The 17,162-nt window shown below is 42.2% G+C and overlaps 1 protein-coding gene across 1 annotated transcript in view; it reads left to right on the top strand.

Moving 5' to 3' along the window:
- Nucleotides 1-2,432: 2,432 nt before the first annotated feature.
- The window catches only part of LOC106612429 (ATP-binding cassette subfamily G member 4), a 33,628-nt gene continuing 18,898 nt past the window's right edge, over nt 2,433-17,162 (top strand). The window contains exons 1-3 of the mRNA XM_082966465.1: nt 2,433-2,790; nt 2,950-2,993; nt 7,704-7,986. Coding sequence (XP_082822591.1) covers nt 7,746-7,986 — 241 coding nt within the window. The 5' untranslated portion in view covers nt 2,433-2,790; nt 2,950-2,993; nt 7,704-7,745. The remainder of the gene's footprint in view (nt 2,791-2,949; nt 2,994-7,703; nt 7,987-17,162) is intronic.

Below are 17,162 nucleotides of genomic sequence, written 5' to 3'. Positions count from 1 at the left end.
GGATTGTGTTGAGGCACCAATCTGGGGAAGGGTACCAAAACATTTCTGCAGCATTGAAGGTCCCCAAGAACACAGTGGCCTCCATAATTGTTAAATGGAAGAAGTTTGGAACCACCAGCCAAACTGAGAAATCAGGGGAGAAGATCCTTGGTCAGGGAGGTGATCAAGAACCCGATGGTCACTCTGACAGAGCTCCAGAGTTCCTCTGTGGAGATGGGAGAACATTCCAGGAGGACAACCATCTCTGCAGCACTCCACCAAATCAGGCCTTTATGGTAGAGTGGCCAGACGGAAGCCACTCCTCAATAGAAAGCACATGACAGCCCGCTTGGAGTTTGCCAAAAGGCACCTAAAGGACTCAGACCATGAGAAACAAGATTCTCTGGCCTGATGAAACCAAGATTGAACTCTTTGGCCTGAATGTCAAGTGTCAGGTCTGGAGGAAACCTGGCACCATCCCTACGGTGAAGCATGGTGGTGGCAGCATCATGCTGTGGGGATATTTTTCAGCTGCAGGGACTGGGAGACTAGTCAGGATCAAGGGAAAGATGAACGAAGCAATGTACAGAGAGATCCTTGATGAAAACCTGCTCCAGAATGCTCAGGACCTCAGACTGGGGCGAAGGTTCACCTTCCAACAGGACAATGAACCTAAGCACACAGCCAAGACAATGCAGGAGTGGCTTCGGGACAAGTCTCTGAATGTCCTTGAGTGGCCCAGCCAGAGCCCGGACTTGAACCCGATCTAACATCTCTGGAGAGACCTGAAAATAGCTGTGCAGCGTCACCTCCCCATCCAACCTGACTGAGCTTGAGAGGATCTGCAGAGAAGAATGGGAGAAACTCCCCAAATGCAGGTGTGCCAAGCTTGTAGCGTCATACCCAAGAAGACCCGAGGCTGTAATCGCTGCCAAAGGTGCATCAACAAAGTACTGAGTAAAGGGTCTTAATACTTATGTAAATGTGATATTTCAGTAAAAAAAATAATAATGGTAAACCTGTTTTTGCTTAGTCATCATGGGGTAATGTGTGTAGATTGATGAGTAAAAAAAATATATAATACATTTTAGAATAAGGCTTTAACATAACAAAATGTGGAAAAAGTAAAGGGGTCTGAATACTTTCCGAATGCACTGTACATACTGTATCTTTTCTCCATATGAACCTACAGTACATTATGTATACACTTATGAAGATATAGTAGATCTGATCATGCTTTATTGTTAGATAGTGTGTTGGTGTATACACTTGAGAAGTCATCTGAACTCTAGTAACCTCAAGCCTCACTCAAAGTAACCTAGACTCTGCAGCATCAGCATCAATGGAACAGGAGCCAGCCTTAAAGGGGCATTGGATGTGGACATAAACCAACAAGTCCTCAGAATAAAGCATGTACGTTCTGAGGGAACCCGGAGTGTGGTTTACCTTCATCTGCAATTGATTGAATTATGGCGTACATCTTCCCCACACCTCACACACACCAGGAGTCAATTCAGACAAATCCTTGCCCTGTAGCTGTGGAGGGACACGAAATGACAACGAAACAATGCAACAGTGGACGTTCGTGCATTTTCAGGTGTTCAAGCCTCAACTTGCCATGCAGTGTTCAGAGGGCTGAGACTGTCTCTTAGAAATGCAGCCCCCAGTCAACTAGCTGTGGCACGTTGCCAATATCATCACACCCCTGCATTTATCTGTGGAATTCAATGTTGTCTCCAGCAACCTAAAGGAACAACAATATTATGACCATTGCTTGAAGATATAAAACACATACACACATGCATGTGTAGAGACACCTACAAACACACACAGATACACACACAGGCACAGACACACCGACAGTTGTGCAACATTCAAGATGTCACAGACATTCTCCTCATTCCTGTCAGCCCTCATAGTTTGCAATAGTTTTGAGATGTAGGCTAACAGACAGTGGGGCTACGTTTCAGAGAAAGGGGTCAAGCTGGGGGACAAGACTGGTCTGATACAACTGATTTAGGCTATACATAGGCCTACATAACATAGATTATAAAATGGCAAAAAATGGATATAAATAGGCCAATCTATCCCTGCATAGCTACATTAAATTTCCATTTCTAAGATATTTAGAAACTATTACTATAAGACTATTCTGTAGATTATCCGTTGATGTATTATATACAGTTTACATAACTTCCCTTGTCATCCTGAATTAAGATGAATGGATCTGAATTTCCAAGAACAATGTAGCAGGCAGCATGGCCTCGATTTTTTCCCATGAGAAAATAGTCCTAGCATCCATAGCTGTCTATGAATTTGAGAGTCCCATCCCTCAACTCTTTAGCTAAACAGTGGCGGGGTGTGCTTTGATATTGTTACAACTACTGATTGACGCTTTAACATCTCGCCTCAAAACGGACCCCTGGTCCATACCCAGAACGCCCGCAAGGAACGCCTTAGCGACACAGGCAGAGAGCGCTGAATGCTAGAAGCTGGCAATACCTTGACGGTGTAGCCTAGCAGCCTATGTTGCGGTACGCAGTGTGAATAGCAAACTTATTGGGAAGCCGCGAATGTAAGGTCTGTCATTGTATCAGTTGTCATTTCATTTTGTTGAACGTTGCATTTTGTCACAGAACCCCAGGTTGGGCTATCCATTCAGTCTCTTTCCGAAATGGGACTCTGAATGACTGATAGTCGTCACATCTCGGAAATGAGAGCGGATCTTTCTATTTCAGGACAGATCTGCCAGTTCTAGCGCACCTAAGGATTTAGAAGAAGAGAGCGAGTTGCCATCTTCACATCCTAATCGTAAGGACGCATCAACATGGACCAGACATTATTGTAATCCGCATGTGCTCCTTGACATCGAACGTCACCTGTCATTTCTGTTATTTTGTATGATTCAATATTAGTTTTTTTACAAGAGCTGTTAAATTAACCTCTGTCTTGTCTTAATTCACATGATAGAGGAAGGAACAGAATACATTCCTCTTATCCTGAGTTAACTTCAGGTGAGTTATTTTATAACGATTTTTAAAATTATTATTATGAAGTATTATGACATTTGTCATTGTATCAAAGTTAATCCGATGCATTTATTACATATACACTAACAGAAAACGGTCATTTAAATGGTAATTTTAGGTATTATCAACAGTAAAAAAAATAAACTACAACTCTGAAACGTTATAGTGCTTTGTCGGGAAAAAGTTATGGTATATTATGGTGCATTGCGAGAAAATTGCTCTTTTTAAAATGGTACTGTAATTCCACTCCACAGAATAGGGTACTGTACCATATCTTTGGAGCACCAATAACCTTTTGACCTCTAGTGGGTGCATGGTATTGTTGTTTCTGGCTCATTCATTTATTTTGAGGCGTGCCTTGTATATCGGATTATAGTGCCCCATCAATTTAAAATGTAGAGATTTCGAGAGTTTATTAGTCACATGCACAAGGTTGCAGATGTAAATGCAGGGTACAGAGACAATCTTAAACTCTGATCTGCAACAGTGCAGGTCAAAGGGAAGTGAATGAACAATGAAGAAAAGAATAACAATAATAATATATACATATTTACAACTGTAACATGGTAAAATACCATTGGTGTGAGGGCAGGGTAAATGTCTGTTGGGGGGATCTCCATAGGGGGAGCAATAGAGGAGGAGTCCATGGGTGCAGTAGGGGGACAGGCAGAGCAGGTATCTGATTAGTGGTGGCTATTAGGCAGCCTGATGGTCTGGGTGTCGAAGCTATTGGCCATTCTTTCAGTTTTTTTCCCATGATGATCCTATACTGCCTGCGTCTGAGTGATGGAAGCAGAGAGAACAGTCCGTGGCTCGGATGGCTGGGGTCCCTGATGATCTTCCTGGCCTTCCTGCGACACCTGGTGTTGTAGGTGTCCTGGAGGGCAGGCAGTGTGCACCCAGTGGTGCGTTCAGCTGAGCGCAACACCCTCTGTAGCGCCTTGTGGTCGGCAGTGATACCAAGTTGCCGTACCAGGCTGTGATGCAGCCCAACAGTATGCTCTCTATGGTGCCCCAGTAGAACACTGTGAGGTCCCTCAGGGACAGGTCAAATTTTTTCCGCTTCCTGAGGTTGAAAAGTCGCTGTCGTTCCTTTTTCACCACCGTGTCTGTGTAGTTTGACCATTTCAGCTCCCCGGAGATGTGTACACCGAGGAACTTAAAGTTTTTGACCATCTCCACGGCGGCCCCGTTGATGAGGATGGCCAGCCTGGTTCCTCCTGAAGTCCACAATCAGTTCCTTTGTTTTGCTGATGTTGAGGGAGAGGTTGTTTACCTTGCACCACTCCGTCAGAGTGCCTACCTCCTCCCTGTAGGCCATCTTGTTGTTGGTAATCAGGCCTACTACTGTCGTGTCATTAGCAAACTTTATGATGGAGTTAGATGCAGTCGTGGGTATACAGGGAGTACAGAAGGGGACTGAGGACGCACCCTTGCGGGGGCCCCGTGTTGAGGATCAGTGTGGAGGAGGTAGTTGTCTACTTTCCCCACCTAGGGGCGGTCCATCACGAAGTCTAGGACCCAGTTGCGTAGGGAGCAGCTCAGTCCCAGGGCCGTGAGCTTTGTGGTGAGCTTAGAGGGCACTATGGTATTTAAGGCCGAGCTGTAGTCGACGAACAGCATCCTCACATATGCGTTTGTTTTGTCCAGGTGGGTGAGGGCAGTGTGCAGTGCAATGGCGATTAGGTCATCCGCGGATCTGTCGGGATGGTAGGCGATTTGGAGACGGTCGAGTGTGTCGCGGAGGGAGGAGGTTATGTGGTCTTTGACTAGCCTCTCAAAGCACTTCAGGATGATGGATGTGAATGCTGCTGGTCGGTAGTCATTCAGTTTAGCTACTGTCCCTTTCTTGGGCACGGGATGATAGTATGAAAATTCCTACAAACAGAGCTATATCTATCTATAGGGGACAGGTTGGAGTGGCAGCTAGTCTTAAACCTTAAATGGTTGAGCATTTTGGTCCTTTTGGCCTGTTTTGCCCTGTAGTCGCTGCCAGTTTGGAAGCCTTTGTTAAGGCGTCTAGAAGTCATTAATATGCTGTAATGTGTAAACACTTTACCTAGCAGCCAACCTGCTTGCATCAATCCCTTGTAATTACAGTAAAATACTGTGAAATACAAACCTCTCCCCTCACAGAATTTAGTTACTTTATCCATTCATTCATCCATTCATCGATTAATTAATTCTGATTACGGTAACATTTACTTTTTACAGTATAATACAGTACATTCTACGGTATTGTACTATGTGTCATGACACAGTACTTGCTTTGATACTGTTTTTATATTACAGTAGGTGTACTGTAATATTAAATACAGCATTTTACTTGCCACGAGCTGCCTGTAAAATACTGTCAAATTCATGGTAACCCCTTTACAGTGTAGATATAGCTATCAAATAGATAGGGCCTAATTGTGAGAAATGGAGCCAATCAGGTACCCGTTTATAAGATATCGTAACATCAGTGGGACGTATTGATTAGCCTAGTGTGTCATGCCATTATTTGGTTTACTTCCATGGATTTGGACATGATGACATGGGTTAGCCGACTACTTTCAACACAACTGTTTTAACGTGGCAAATCTTACGTGTTCTATATGTGGTGGGGGGCTGTGCTGTACAGACAGTTAGAATGTGAGCCTTTCTCCAAAGACTCTTCTACGAATTTAGGTCTTACTAGAAGACTACAGTAAGTCATAAGAGACCAAGCCCACTTCCCTGTTGATCTCATTATTCTTCAGGCGGAGATTCTACATTACTTATCAAAAAGCTTGCCTTCCCCAGCTCTTAGTTGAAATATGGTCATCTTTTGCACTCCTTCCTGTGATAACATAGTGATCAAGAAAATCCAGAAATGTACTTAGATTGATGTGATATGAAAGTATGATTGATGTGATAGGACATGATTCATATGACAACAGTAGAGGTTAGACCCGTTGATCCATTTCTCCATCCCATTGTGTTCGCCAGCTCTGTCTTTAGGGTATGTTTTAAAAGTAGAAACTTAATTGAACCCTTCTTGATTTCCTTAACTAACCAACATTTACACACAGTCCGACACTATTAGAAAAAAAGGTTCCAAAAGTTCCTCTACACAGGGACAAGGGTTCTACATGAAACCTTTGTCATCCAAGAAGGTTCTAGGGGGTTCTACCTGGAACCATTACATGGTCTTCTACAGAGACATGCTGAAGAACCTTTTAGAACCTTTTTTTTAAAGTGTAGATGAAAATGCACATCTGACCCCAAAAAACTGTCCTGATTTAAATACTTGTGAAATGAGACACAATTAACCTGCCATTCAAATATAACAGGTAAGATGTTAATATCTTCCTGAACAAAAATGTATGAACATTAATAGATATAGGTGTTATGATACCATGGTATGGATTACATAAGGTCCTAACTAGATATGTACTGTAGGCCTGCTATGGCATATTTGGGTTGAATGATCTACGGCCTGATATGTGAGGTCAGTTCAGAAGAGGACAGGAATGGATTAGCCTAGAGTACTGTAGTTTCTAGTTTGGCTGTCATGACTTATTAGGCCCATGTAACATGGCTGTATCTTTTGTCAAATCTGGGTCCCTTGAGACCAATAGGGTTTCCTCTCTCCCCTCTGTCAGTAGAATGTGTGCGCCGAGATTTGTAATAAGGGCAAGTCGAGGATCACACCATTCCCATACACTATTGGAATGCCAGTGCTTGGTAGTGTACCTGTAACGGCTGCAACTTTCCCAAGACTCAGCTCCAGGCCTTAGCTCCCAGCATCAGCTTCCAGCCCTCCCAGATCAAGGCTAAAAGAAAGTAAATGTTAATCCTCAACGGATTAGGAACCCATGAGTGATTAAATGTGACTTCTGTCTTCAGAAAAAAAGGACAAATTACTATACCACCTTCGTCTGGGAACTTTACAGTGGACTCTTCTAAGAACAAAATCCAGATTACATATCTCTATTTCCATCATCTTTATAATAACGGATTCATCACGTTATGATCATGGAAAATATTGCATTTCTCAGGCGCTCATCATCTTCCGAGACATGGAAGTCCTAGGAATACAGTTACCCCTACATGTAATTCCCAAGTTCCCAGGGAACGTTATACAATCCTACAATTCTTATCAAAGTGAAACTACAGCTAGTTCTTATCACAAGCACAGCTTGAGCAGGACAGAATCCATGGTGTTTGACTCTGAGGATTGGGTGGACAGACAGACAGACAAACATGTTTGTTCATTGCCTCTGCAGTTAGCCAGTGGTGTTTCCTCTCCCCAAAACAACCTCCTGGGACTTGCTGCTACTCAGTGATGTCTATGTATCAGCACAGCCCCTTTAGACTGCAACCAGATACAGTATGTGCATCTTGCAAGACCACTAACATCTAGACCAGATCCACCTTACAGACCTGTACTTTATGGATAGGAAGGAAGGAAGGATACATTTTGTCGGATGATGTTCTTACCAGCTGCACAATTGCCAGATTGTGTGTGTGTGGCACATTTGGATCACCATATCCTATCGGAATTGCACCGCCATGTGGTTAAAGGTAATCTTTATTATTCCATATGGGAATTTGGTTTGCAGGCAGGATGAATACACGACACACAAAACAAAATATAGACAATATAAATAAAAATAACTAAAAAGATATATGGGAAAAAATTGCAAATATTTTTCTTCCTCCCTCCTGTAGGGCCTCAAACACACACCTACACCCCCATTGCAGAACGGTGGTATGGCTGATAGTGGCATGGCCGTAAAGCCTCCTGAACCTGAATCAGTCAGCATCCCGATGGAGGAAACCATCTGTAATGGGGGAGCACAGGAGCCTTCTCTGTTGACAAATCTGAAGAAGGTGGAGAACCACATCACAGAGGCCCAGCGTTTCTCCCATCTCCCCAAGCGTTCGGCGGTGGACCTGGAATTCACAGAGCTCTCCTACACCATCCGGGAAGGGCCGTGCTGGAGAAAGAGAGGTATAGTAACATACACCACATTGTCTGTCGACGATCCGAAAATATGTATGGGGCAGGAGTTTTTCCTGGCAACGTGCTGTGACCAGGAAAAACTCTGGACTTTGGTTATGGCATAGAACTAGGGCCCTGAGTCTTTTCCTAGTCAGTTCTTGTTGTCAGTAAAAGCTCCTTGCCATATTTGAGGCTTCCTGAATTGTTTAGGACCAATTTGTAGTAGGCTGCTGGATTGACCATTTGTTTTTTGGTGATAGCTGTCAGAATAGGTGACAATTAGAGATACCTCAGTGTCTAGATTTGCATTGCATGATTAAATAGATATATGTTGACAAAAGCAATGACTGAGAGCAGATGAGCTCTCCACTTACCAGTGTGCTGTACTAGTGGGAGTGGTCCTTCTGAGTACACTAATGAGAGGATAACTCGTGCATTAGGACTGTGACATTAAAAGGCAACTCCACCACTTTTCAACCTCATTTTAATTTTCTCCACAATACCACCTACATAGGTGAAAACTACACATTTCGATGTTTTGTAGAAAAGTAGAAAAGAACAAACGTTCTACCCAAAGACGTTCAAACATTTTAAACAGTGATTTTCAAACACTTTGAGATATGTGGTGACATGGGGAGAAACGAAATACACTCCCTCTGGCTAGAAACTTGTTGCATTTTTTCCCCCCTTCTTTTAATCCTACCCTGTGATGTTACAGAGAATAATTTTTTTTTAGGAACTTTTAGGAACTTCTTATCTTTAAAACCACAGAACATAGAAACTTGCCACTTTCAGACATGTAGACACTGGTATGGTGCTGGGGATGATGAATAGGAAGTTGAAAAGTGGCAGAATTTTCCTGTTCTGCCTGTGCTCGTCTGTCGAAGAAATTGCAGTAAATAATTCACCACCATTACACTAAGCTGTGGGCCCTCAGAATGCTCTGCAGGAAATGGGCTGTATTTGAGCAGTTTATGCTTTATGGTCAAGAAAATGATATTCCATCACCAGTGTCATGCCAAAATGAACCATTGACTATTGACTATTGACTCAGGATTTCGGATTTAGAAAAGTCACATTACATTTTCTCTACAAATCTCTCACATGGCAAGAAATCCATATACAAAGCAGGTAACATCTTAATTCTCTCAGGTGTGCAAGATAAGCTAATGAACTGTCTGCACACTCTTTACCTCTTTCTCTTCACTCTTTTTATTCTCTATCTCTCTTGCACGCTCTCTCCCTCTCTTTCTCCCCCTCTCTCTCTCTCCCCCCCACTGGGCACACACTGGTTGAATCAACGTTATTTCCACGTTTCTTCAATGAAATTACGTTGAACCAACATGGAATAGACATTGAATTGAAGTCTGTGTCCAGTGGGCTCTTGCTCTCTCTCTCTTTTTTCATTCTCTCTCTCTCTCTCTCTCTCTCTCTCTCTCTCTCTCTCTCTCTCTCTCTCTCTCTCTCTCTCTCTCTCTCTCTCTCTCTCTCTCTCTCTCTCTCTCTCTCTCTCTCTCTCTCTCTCTCTCTCTCTACCTCTACCTCTACCTCTACCTTCTCACTGTTCCTCACATTCATAAGCCATGCAGTATAGTGGTAAAGAAACTATCCCCTTCAGCCAGCACAGCCAGCCCCCATGCTAATACATACAGCTGTCTCATTCAGCCTTTGATGTCTCTGAAATCCATGAACACCGATCACACCTCCTACATGTTTAATTTTGGGGGACCTCATCATTACTGGGGGAAGGGACTTGTGGCTTTACATCTGTATACACAGGTCTGCGTCCCAAATGGCACCTTATTCCCTATACAGGGCAGACAGGGCTCTGGTCAAAAGTAGTGCACTATATAGGGAATAGGGTGCCATTTGGGAATCAGACATAGTCAATTTGAGTGTCATGGTGCCACACACTGAGTGTGTAAGTATCCCCTGGCCTAGCGTAGGAGTTTGACAGGTTTGCAAACAGTTGTCAGTTGCTTTGAATGGCTATGTCCACCCTAATCCACATCTCACTCTGGGGCTGCATCCACATTGCTGGCAGACAGGGATGATCAATATAGTAACTGTTTTATGTTCCCCATCATCAAGGAAAAAGCAACAAATCAGTTGATTCTTGCCAAACAAGTCACATGAATTTGGCTGTGTGACAGCCAAGGAATTTAAGTACAGCTAATCTTTTGATAATAGATACCTGGGTCAGAGAATTACACTAATTGACTGAGTGTAGATTTTGTACTGTATGTTTATGTACTGTATGCACCACTGTACATGATGAAAGTTTAGTGGAGCGTAGGTTCAAGGTAAGCATAGATGACTGACACAGAGGTATGCCAACTAGCACACAGACATACTAGTAAACTGTTATGAAACCCATGGATTTACCATCATCACCCAGTCACAATTAGGCCTAGGAGTTTTTCCAGGAGTTTTTCCTAACCATATGACCTGGCACTAGTTGTACAATAATGAACGGCAGACCTGAAGATCTGAATTCTCAAAGCCATGATCAAATCTCACGCTAGCTGTCAGAGACTAGTAGACCTGTAGCTCAGAGCTGGTAAAGCCCTGATCTTTGACAAAAAAAACCTCTTCCACTCCCCTTACTAACCGGGCACCTTCCAAAAAGCCATGAGCAAACCTTGAATAGAACACTTTCCATTGTCAGTGTTTATCATCTTACACTCGGTCCAGCAGCATCACTGCCTAGATTCATGCAGTGCGGACCAGTCCGTGTCACTTAGGCTGGTTCTCTCATTCTACACAGGCCGTCTGATATTACATAATGGAATGTCAGCTGCACTGAAGCTTGTTTGAAATGTCATTGCCTTATTTAGCATTGCAGTCTGAATCAGACTTTGGAGAGAGCACTCGAGAATAAGTGGCAGATTCCAAATCAATCACAGCCACGGAGCACATCATGCATATCTCAGTCTGGTTCACATGCACACAGACACATGCACACACACACAGACCCACGCATGCACGTGTGCACGCACACCATCCATCCATCCATCCATCCATCTACTACACTCTCAGTGAGCCATTGATTGATGTGGTGCAGCTAGCTGCTGATAAGCCCTTTTCTAAACAAAGGCATGTGAATAAGTAGAATACTGAAATCTAGCTGAAATCCTGCCTCAAAGGTGTTCCTTAAAATAGACAGCTAAGCTGCTGTGCTGTGTGAGGATATAATGTGGAGAGTTAATAGAACAGTGTGCTTCCTGGAATTTAAAGAGGTCTTAAGCCATGGGGAGCTAACTTAGACAGGAAAAGTACCTGTTTTCCTGCATAATAGCAACATTATATTTTGGCATGCGACAATGTCTTACACTGCTAGTATTCCAGTTTCCTTTAAACTGTTCTCCAAAGCAAAAACTAAGGTGTAAACACCTCCCAGCCTCTTTTTCTCTCTGTGTGTGTGCGTGTATGTGTGCGGTGTGTGTGCGGTGTGTGTGCGTGTGGTGTGTGTGTGTGTGTGTGTGTATGGACTTGTTGTCCTTTCTTGTCAGGACCAGAATGTCCTGAAATGATAGGAAAATAATAACATTTATGAAAAATCTGGACATTTTGCATGTCCTGAAAAGTGAAAATGCTATTTTAGGTTTAAGGGTTAGGTTTAGGGTTTGGGGTTAGGGCTAAGGTTAGGTTTAGAGGTTAGTTTTAGGTTTAGGTTTAGGGTTAGGGGTTTGGGGTTAAGGTTAGGGTTATGTTTAGGGATTTGGGAAAATAGAAATTTGAATGGGAATACATTTTACTCACCAAAAAGTCTTGACATGTAACGTAAACATAGCTTTGTGTGTGCATGCATGTGCATGTGTAAGTCATTTTGACCTTGCCTTAGTATTGTGCTCACATCACATGACATCACATGCTGTCATCACCTCACATGACAGAGATCAAGGACAAGGTGGAACTAGCTAATTGGAAATACACTATAAATACACATACACTATATATACAAAAGTATGTGGACACCCCTTCAAATTAGTGGATTCAGCTATTTCAGCCACACCCGTTGCTGACAGGTGTATAAAATCGTTTGGCGGGTGCCAGGAAAACGCTACCTGCCCTAATGCATAGTGCCAACTGTAAAGTTTGGTGGAGAAATTATGGTCTGGGGCTGTTTTTCATGGTTCGGGATAGGCCCCTTAGTTCCAGTAAAGGGAAATCTTAACGCTACAGCATACAATGACATTGTAGACCTGACTCTGATGGTGATGATGATGTGGACTGTAATCACTTGCTGTGACCAGAATGAAAAGGAAATGTCGCCCCGTGATTGGTGGTTGCTGCTCCGAGTCCTTTGACATTTTGTCCGAGCTCTTGGAGAGATCACTAAGAGTTTCCTGTGCTGCTCTGTAATTGAGCCCCTAGTACCGTAGGGCTTTTAGCTGAACCCATAGCTCAGGTCATGCTCTTTCGCCTGGATTTGAAAGTCTGAACACATGTTGCGAAATAGGAAGCCAATTCTAGATTTAATTTTGGATTGGAGATGCTTAATGTGAGTCTGGAAGGAGAGTTTACAGTCTAACCAGACACCTAGGTATTTGTAGTTGTCCACATATTCTAAGTCAGAACCGTTCAGAGTAGTGAAGCTGGACGGGCGGGCAGGTGCGGGCAGCGATCGGTTGAAGAGCATGCATTTAGTTTTACTTGCATTTAAGAGCAGCTGGAGGCCACGGAAGGAGAGTTGTATGGCATTGAAGCTCGTCTGGAGGTTAGTTAACACAGTGTCCAAAGAAGAGTCAGAAGTAGACAGAATGGTGTCGTCTGCGTGGAGGTGGATCAGAGAATCACCAGCAGCAAGAGCGACATCATTGATGTATCCAGAGAAAAGAGTCGGCACGAGAATTGAACCCTGTGGCACCCCCATAGAGACTGCCAGAGGTCCAGACAACAGGCCCTGCAATTTGACACACTGAACTCTGTCTGAGAAGTAGTTGGTGAACCAGGCGAGGCAGTCATTTGAGAAACCAGGACTGCAAATAAGAATTTGGTGATTGACAGAGTCGAAAGCCTTGGCCAGGTCGATGAATACAGCTGCACACTATTGTCTCTTATTGATGGCGGTTATGATATCGTTTAGGACCTTGAGCGTAGCTGAGGTGCACCCATGACCAGTTCAGAATCCAGATTGCATAGCAGAGAAGGTATGGTGGGAATAGTATGAAGAATACAGTTGAACAAAATAGAAAGGATATTTTCTCCAAACGATTTGAGGGAGTGCGCACGTGCGGCTATTCTGTATTGAGCTGTGTTGAGTGGTTAACAAAGAAACAGGTGCTCCTATATTTATGTAACTTTAGTTGTGATAAAAATGTTTCGATATATGTTTTGATTTTTAATACATTCTAATGCTGCATAATGCGACTCTAATAATGATTTTAGAAATGAAAGGCATGAGCTCTAGTTTTTTTGCATAGGCTGTACACACTTCATCAGTCTCTCATTCACAATTTGACAAGCACTTGATAATGCCTCGAATTTCCCGGCTTTGTGTGGCCGTAATGCCCCCTAAAAAAATCATTGCCTTTTGCGACCAATGGCCCTGGGCTGTATATAATAATTAATACGATTTTTACCTTGTCGGCTCGGGGACTCAATCTAGCGACCTTTCGGTTACTGGCCCAACACTCTACCCACTAGGCTACCTGCCGCCCTTTCTCACAGGCTACAAGTGAAGACCAACACATCGGGAAAGCAACTGCGTGAGTCCTTATCTAATTCCGAGGCACATATTGAAGATATTGGAAGAAATGTCCATATTTACTTTTCGTCAACCAACAAAATGAGTAAGCCTAATGAACAGAAAAAGCACTAGCCTATGTCAATCTACTATTCCCCGTAGTACAAAAGTTGACCTATTCCATTCATGTGCTTCATTTTAACCTCTTGGGGATAGAGGTTAACCTAATCCCACTGACGGGATTGCTAGCACGGCAGGAAATTCAAAACATCAAAAATCTAATAATTTAAATTTCTCAAACAATCAACTATTTTACACCATTTAAAAGATAAACATCTCCTTAATCGAACCACATTGTCCGATTTCAAAGAGGCTTTACGGCGAAAGCATAAAGTTAGATTATGTTAGGAGAGTACATAGCCAAAAAAGTACACACATCCATTTTCAATTCAAGGACAGGCGTCACCAAAAGCAGAACACCAGCTAAAATTATGCACTAACCTTTGACAATCTTCATCAGATGACACTCCTAGGACATTATGTTAGACAATACATGCATTTTTGTTCTATCAAGTTCATATTTATATCCAAAAACAGCATTTTACATCGGCGCGTGTCGTTGAGAAAATGTGTCTCCCCCAAAACTGCCAGTGAATTTACAAAAAATACTCATTATAAAACGTGGTTAAAGTATTAAACTGTTATTCAAAGAATTATAGATTAACCTCCTGAATGCAACCGCATTGACAGATTTCAAAATAACTTTACTGGGAAAGCATACTTTGCAATAATCTGAGTACTCTGGTCAGAAAAATACACTACGCAATACAGATAGCTGCCATGTTGGAATCATCTAAAATCATAAATAACATTAGAACTATTCCCTTAGCTTTAATAATCTTCATCAGAAGGCACTTCCAGGAATCTCAGGTCCACAACAAATGTTTTTTTTTGATGAAGTTCATAATTTATGTCCAAATAACTCCATGTTGTTCCGTGTTGTTAGCGCGTTCGGTAGGCTACTCAAAATGTAGGGCGCGGGAGGGAAAAGTCACAACGAAAAGTAAAAAAAAAAATCTATTTACGTTCGTTCAAACATGTCAAACGTTTAGCATCAATCTTTAGGGCCATTTTTAACGTGAAACATCAGTAATATTTCAACCGGACCTTTCCTGTGTCTTGAAAAACGTTTTGAAAAAGGTCTCATCGCACATGAGTGCGCATGAGCGCGCAAAAAAATGAAGTGACGACATCCCAGGGACATCAACTTCCCTTCCTTCTCATCCGGTCTCTGTTCATCATAGACGCTTCAAACAACTTTATAAAGATCGTTGACATCTAGTGGAAGCTATAGGAAGTGCAAAATGAATCCTTTGTCACTGTGTGTTTTATTGGCAATGACTTGAAAATAGTACAGCCACAAAATGTTCATTTCCTGCTTGTATTTTTTTCTCAGGTTTTTGCCTGCCATATGAGTTCTGTTATACTTAGAGACACCATTGTTTTCTATCCAAATCTACTAATTATATGCATATTCTAGTTACTGGGCAGGAGTAGTAACCAGATTAAATCGGGTACGTTTTTTATCCGGCCGTGCAAATACTGCCCCCTATCCCCAACAGTTATTTGGCCACTTTAGTTGTGATACCTTATCAAAACATATAGTCCTATGGGTGTGCGACTATGATTTGAAAAAGTTACTCACAAAAAAAGCATGTGCTGTTTGCCTTAAACTGGGCATAATTGACAAGTGAATTGACAAGTGATAATATATCATTCACAAGTGATTCACAAGGCTAATATTGTCACCCATCACACTATTCTTGATTTAATCTTGTCTTTACATATACTAAATAATATGTGTGAAATTTGTTTTGATTTAAAATGGACCATTATCATGCACCTGTCTCGAAACAGGGGCAGCGGAAAAAATACATGTCATCTATGCACTTAAATAGCGAATGGAGGATGCTTTTCCGTGGTTAATTTTCATGCCAGTCAGGTAGGCCATACTCCTGTTTTAAAGAGAAGCATTGTGTTTAATATTAGGAACGTTTTGAAATAAATATAGTAGGCCTAGCCTATAGAAAGCTGATGGGATCCTCCTCTTTTTAATAGAGGTGTCAGGTATGCGTAATGGCTGTACGGGAGTAAGGCGCAGGAGAGCAGATATTTGGTAGCAAACAGAGCCTTTTCTTTAGGCGAATCAAAAACACACGGCACAACGAACACAAAATACAATACGGGTTGACATAACCCAGCGCAACCAGTCTAACGTGCGCATACATGAAACAATAAACAATCCCACACAAAGACATGGGGGAACAGGGGGTTAAATACACAACAAGTGATTGAGGGGATTGAAACCAGGTGTGAGGAAAACAACACAAAACAAATGGAAAATGAAAAGTGGATCGATGATGGCTAGAAGACCAGCAACGCCGAGCGCTGCCTGAACAAGGAAAGGACCCGACTTCGGCAGAAGTCGTGACAAGAGGCCATCACTCTGTTTTCTCACGCAGTTGCATAGCCTATAGAAATTGAAATCTTTCATTAATGTGATGACTGTTATTTATCGAATCAACTAACTATGTTTAATAGTCATCCGGTTAAATTAATCATGTAACAATTAACTCATTAGGAATTTGGGGCACCACAGGATTTTTTTTAACGAGTTACCATCTCTTGAATTAACTCTAGAAGATATATAGATATCTCTTACATCAATAACAGTCACTTATTAATCATTACCTCATATCAGTCTCTTTCTGAATGTTGCATAATCCTTGGATCCGCAAGAACCCTAACCTTACTATCATTCTGTACAACACAAATTTGTTTAATTATTTATTTACTAACTAACTAAATAATAACACAGAATACATACACATTTACATTACATTTACATTTAAGTCATTTAGCAGACGCTCTTATCCAGAGCGACTTACAAATTGGTGCATTCACCTTATGATATCCAGTGGAACAACCACTTTACAATAGTGCATCTAAATCTTTTAAGGGGGGGGTTAGAAGGATTACTTTATCCTATCCTAGGTATTCCTTAAAGAGGTGGGGTTTCAGGTGTCTCCGGAAGGTGGTGATTGACTCCGCTGTCCTGGCGTCGTGAGAAAACGTTATTGATTAGAAACGTAATACAATGGAAACAGTTCCCTAGTGGACTAACAACAGCATGACTGCTTGGTTATCAAAAGGAAGGGGTTAGGAAGAGAGAGGGAAATTGCGAGTCAAACTTATCGTACATACATTTGGAAACTACACTCACAGTAATCAGGATACTTAGCATCCTAACCACCGCCCATTTGGATAAGAAATGCAATGTATATATTTCCGAGTAGATGTCTTTGTTCATCATCTATCTCTGTTGAAACAATTAACCCTTCTATGGGGAGGGGGTAGTTGTAGTTCATGCTTCGGTGTAAGGCTCGGCTTGTCCACCAGCAGTCACCATGTCCTTCTTAGTTGTAGAGCTTATCTA

This window comes from Salmo salar, chromosome 20 (genome assembly GCF_965601325.2).
Source record: "Salmo salar chromosome 20, fSalSal1, whole genome shotgun sequence".
NCBI classification, from domain to species: Eukaryota; Metazoa; Chordata; class Actinopteri; order Salmoniformes; family Salmonidae; genus Salmo; species Salmo salar.
The sequence above is the reverse complement of the archived record's forward strand: the minus strand, read 5'-3'. Positions and strand labels throughout refer to the sequence as shown.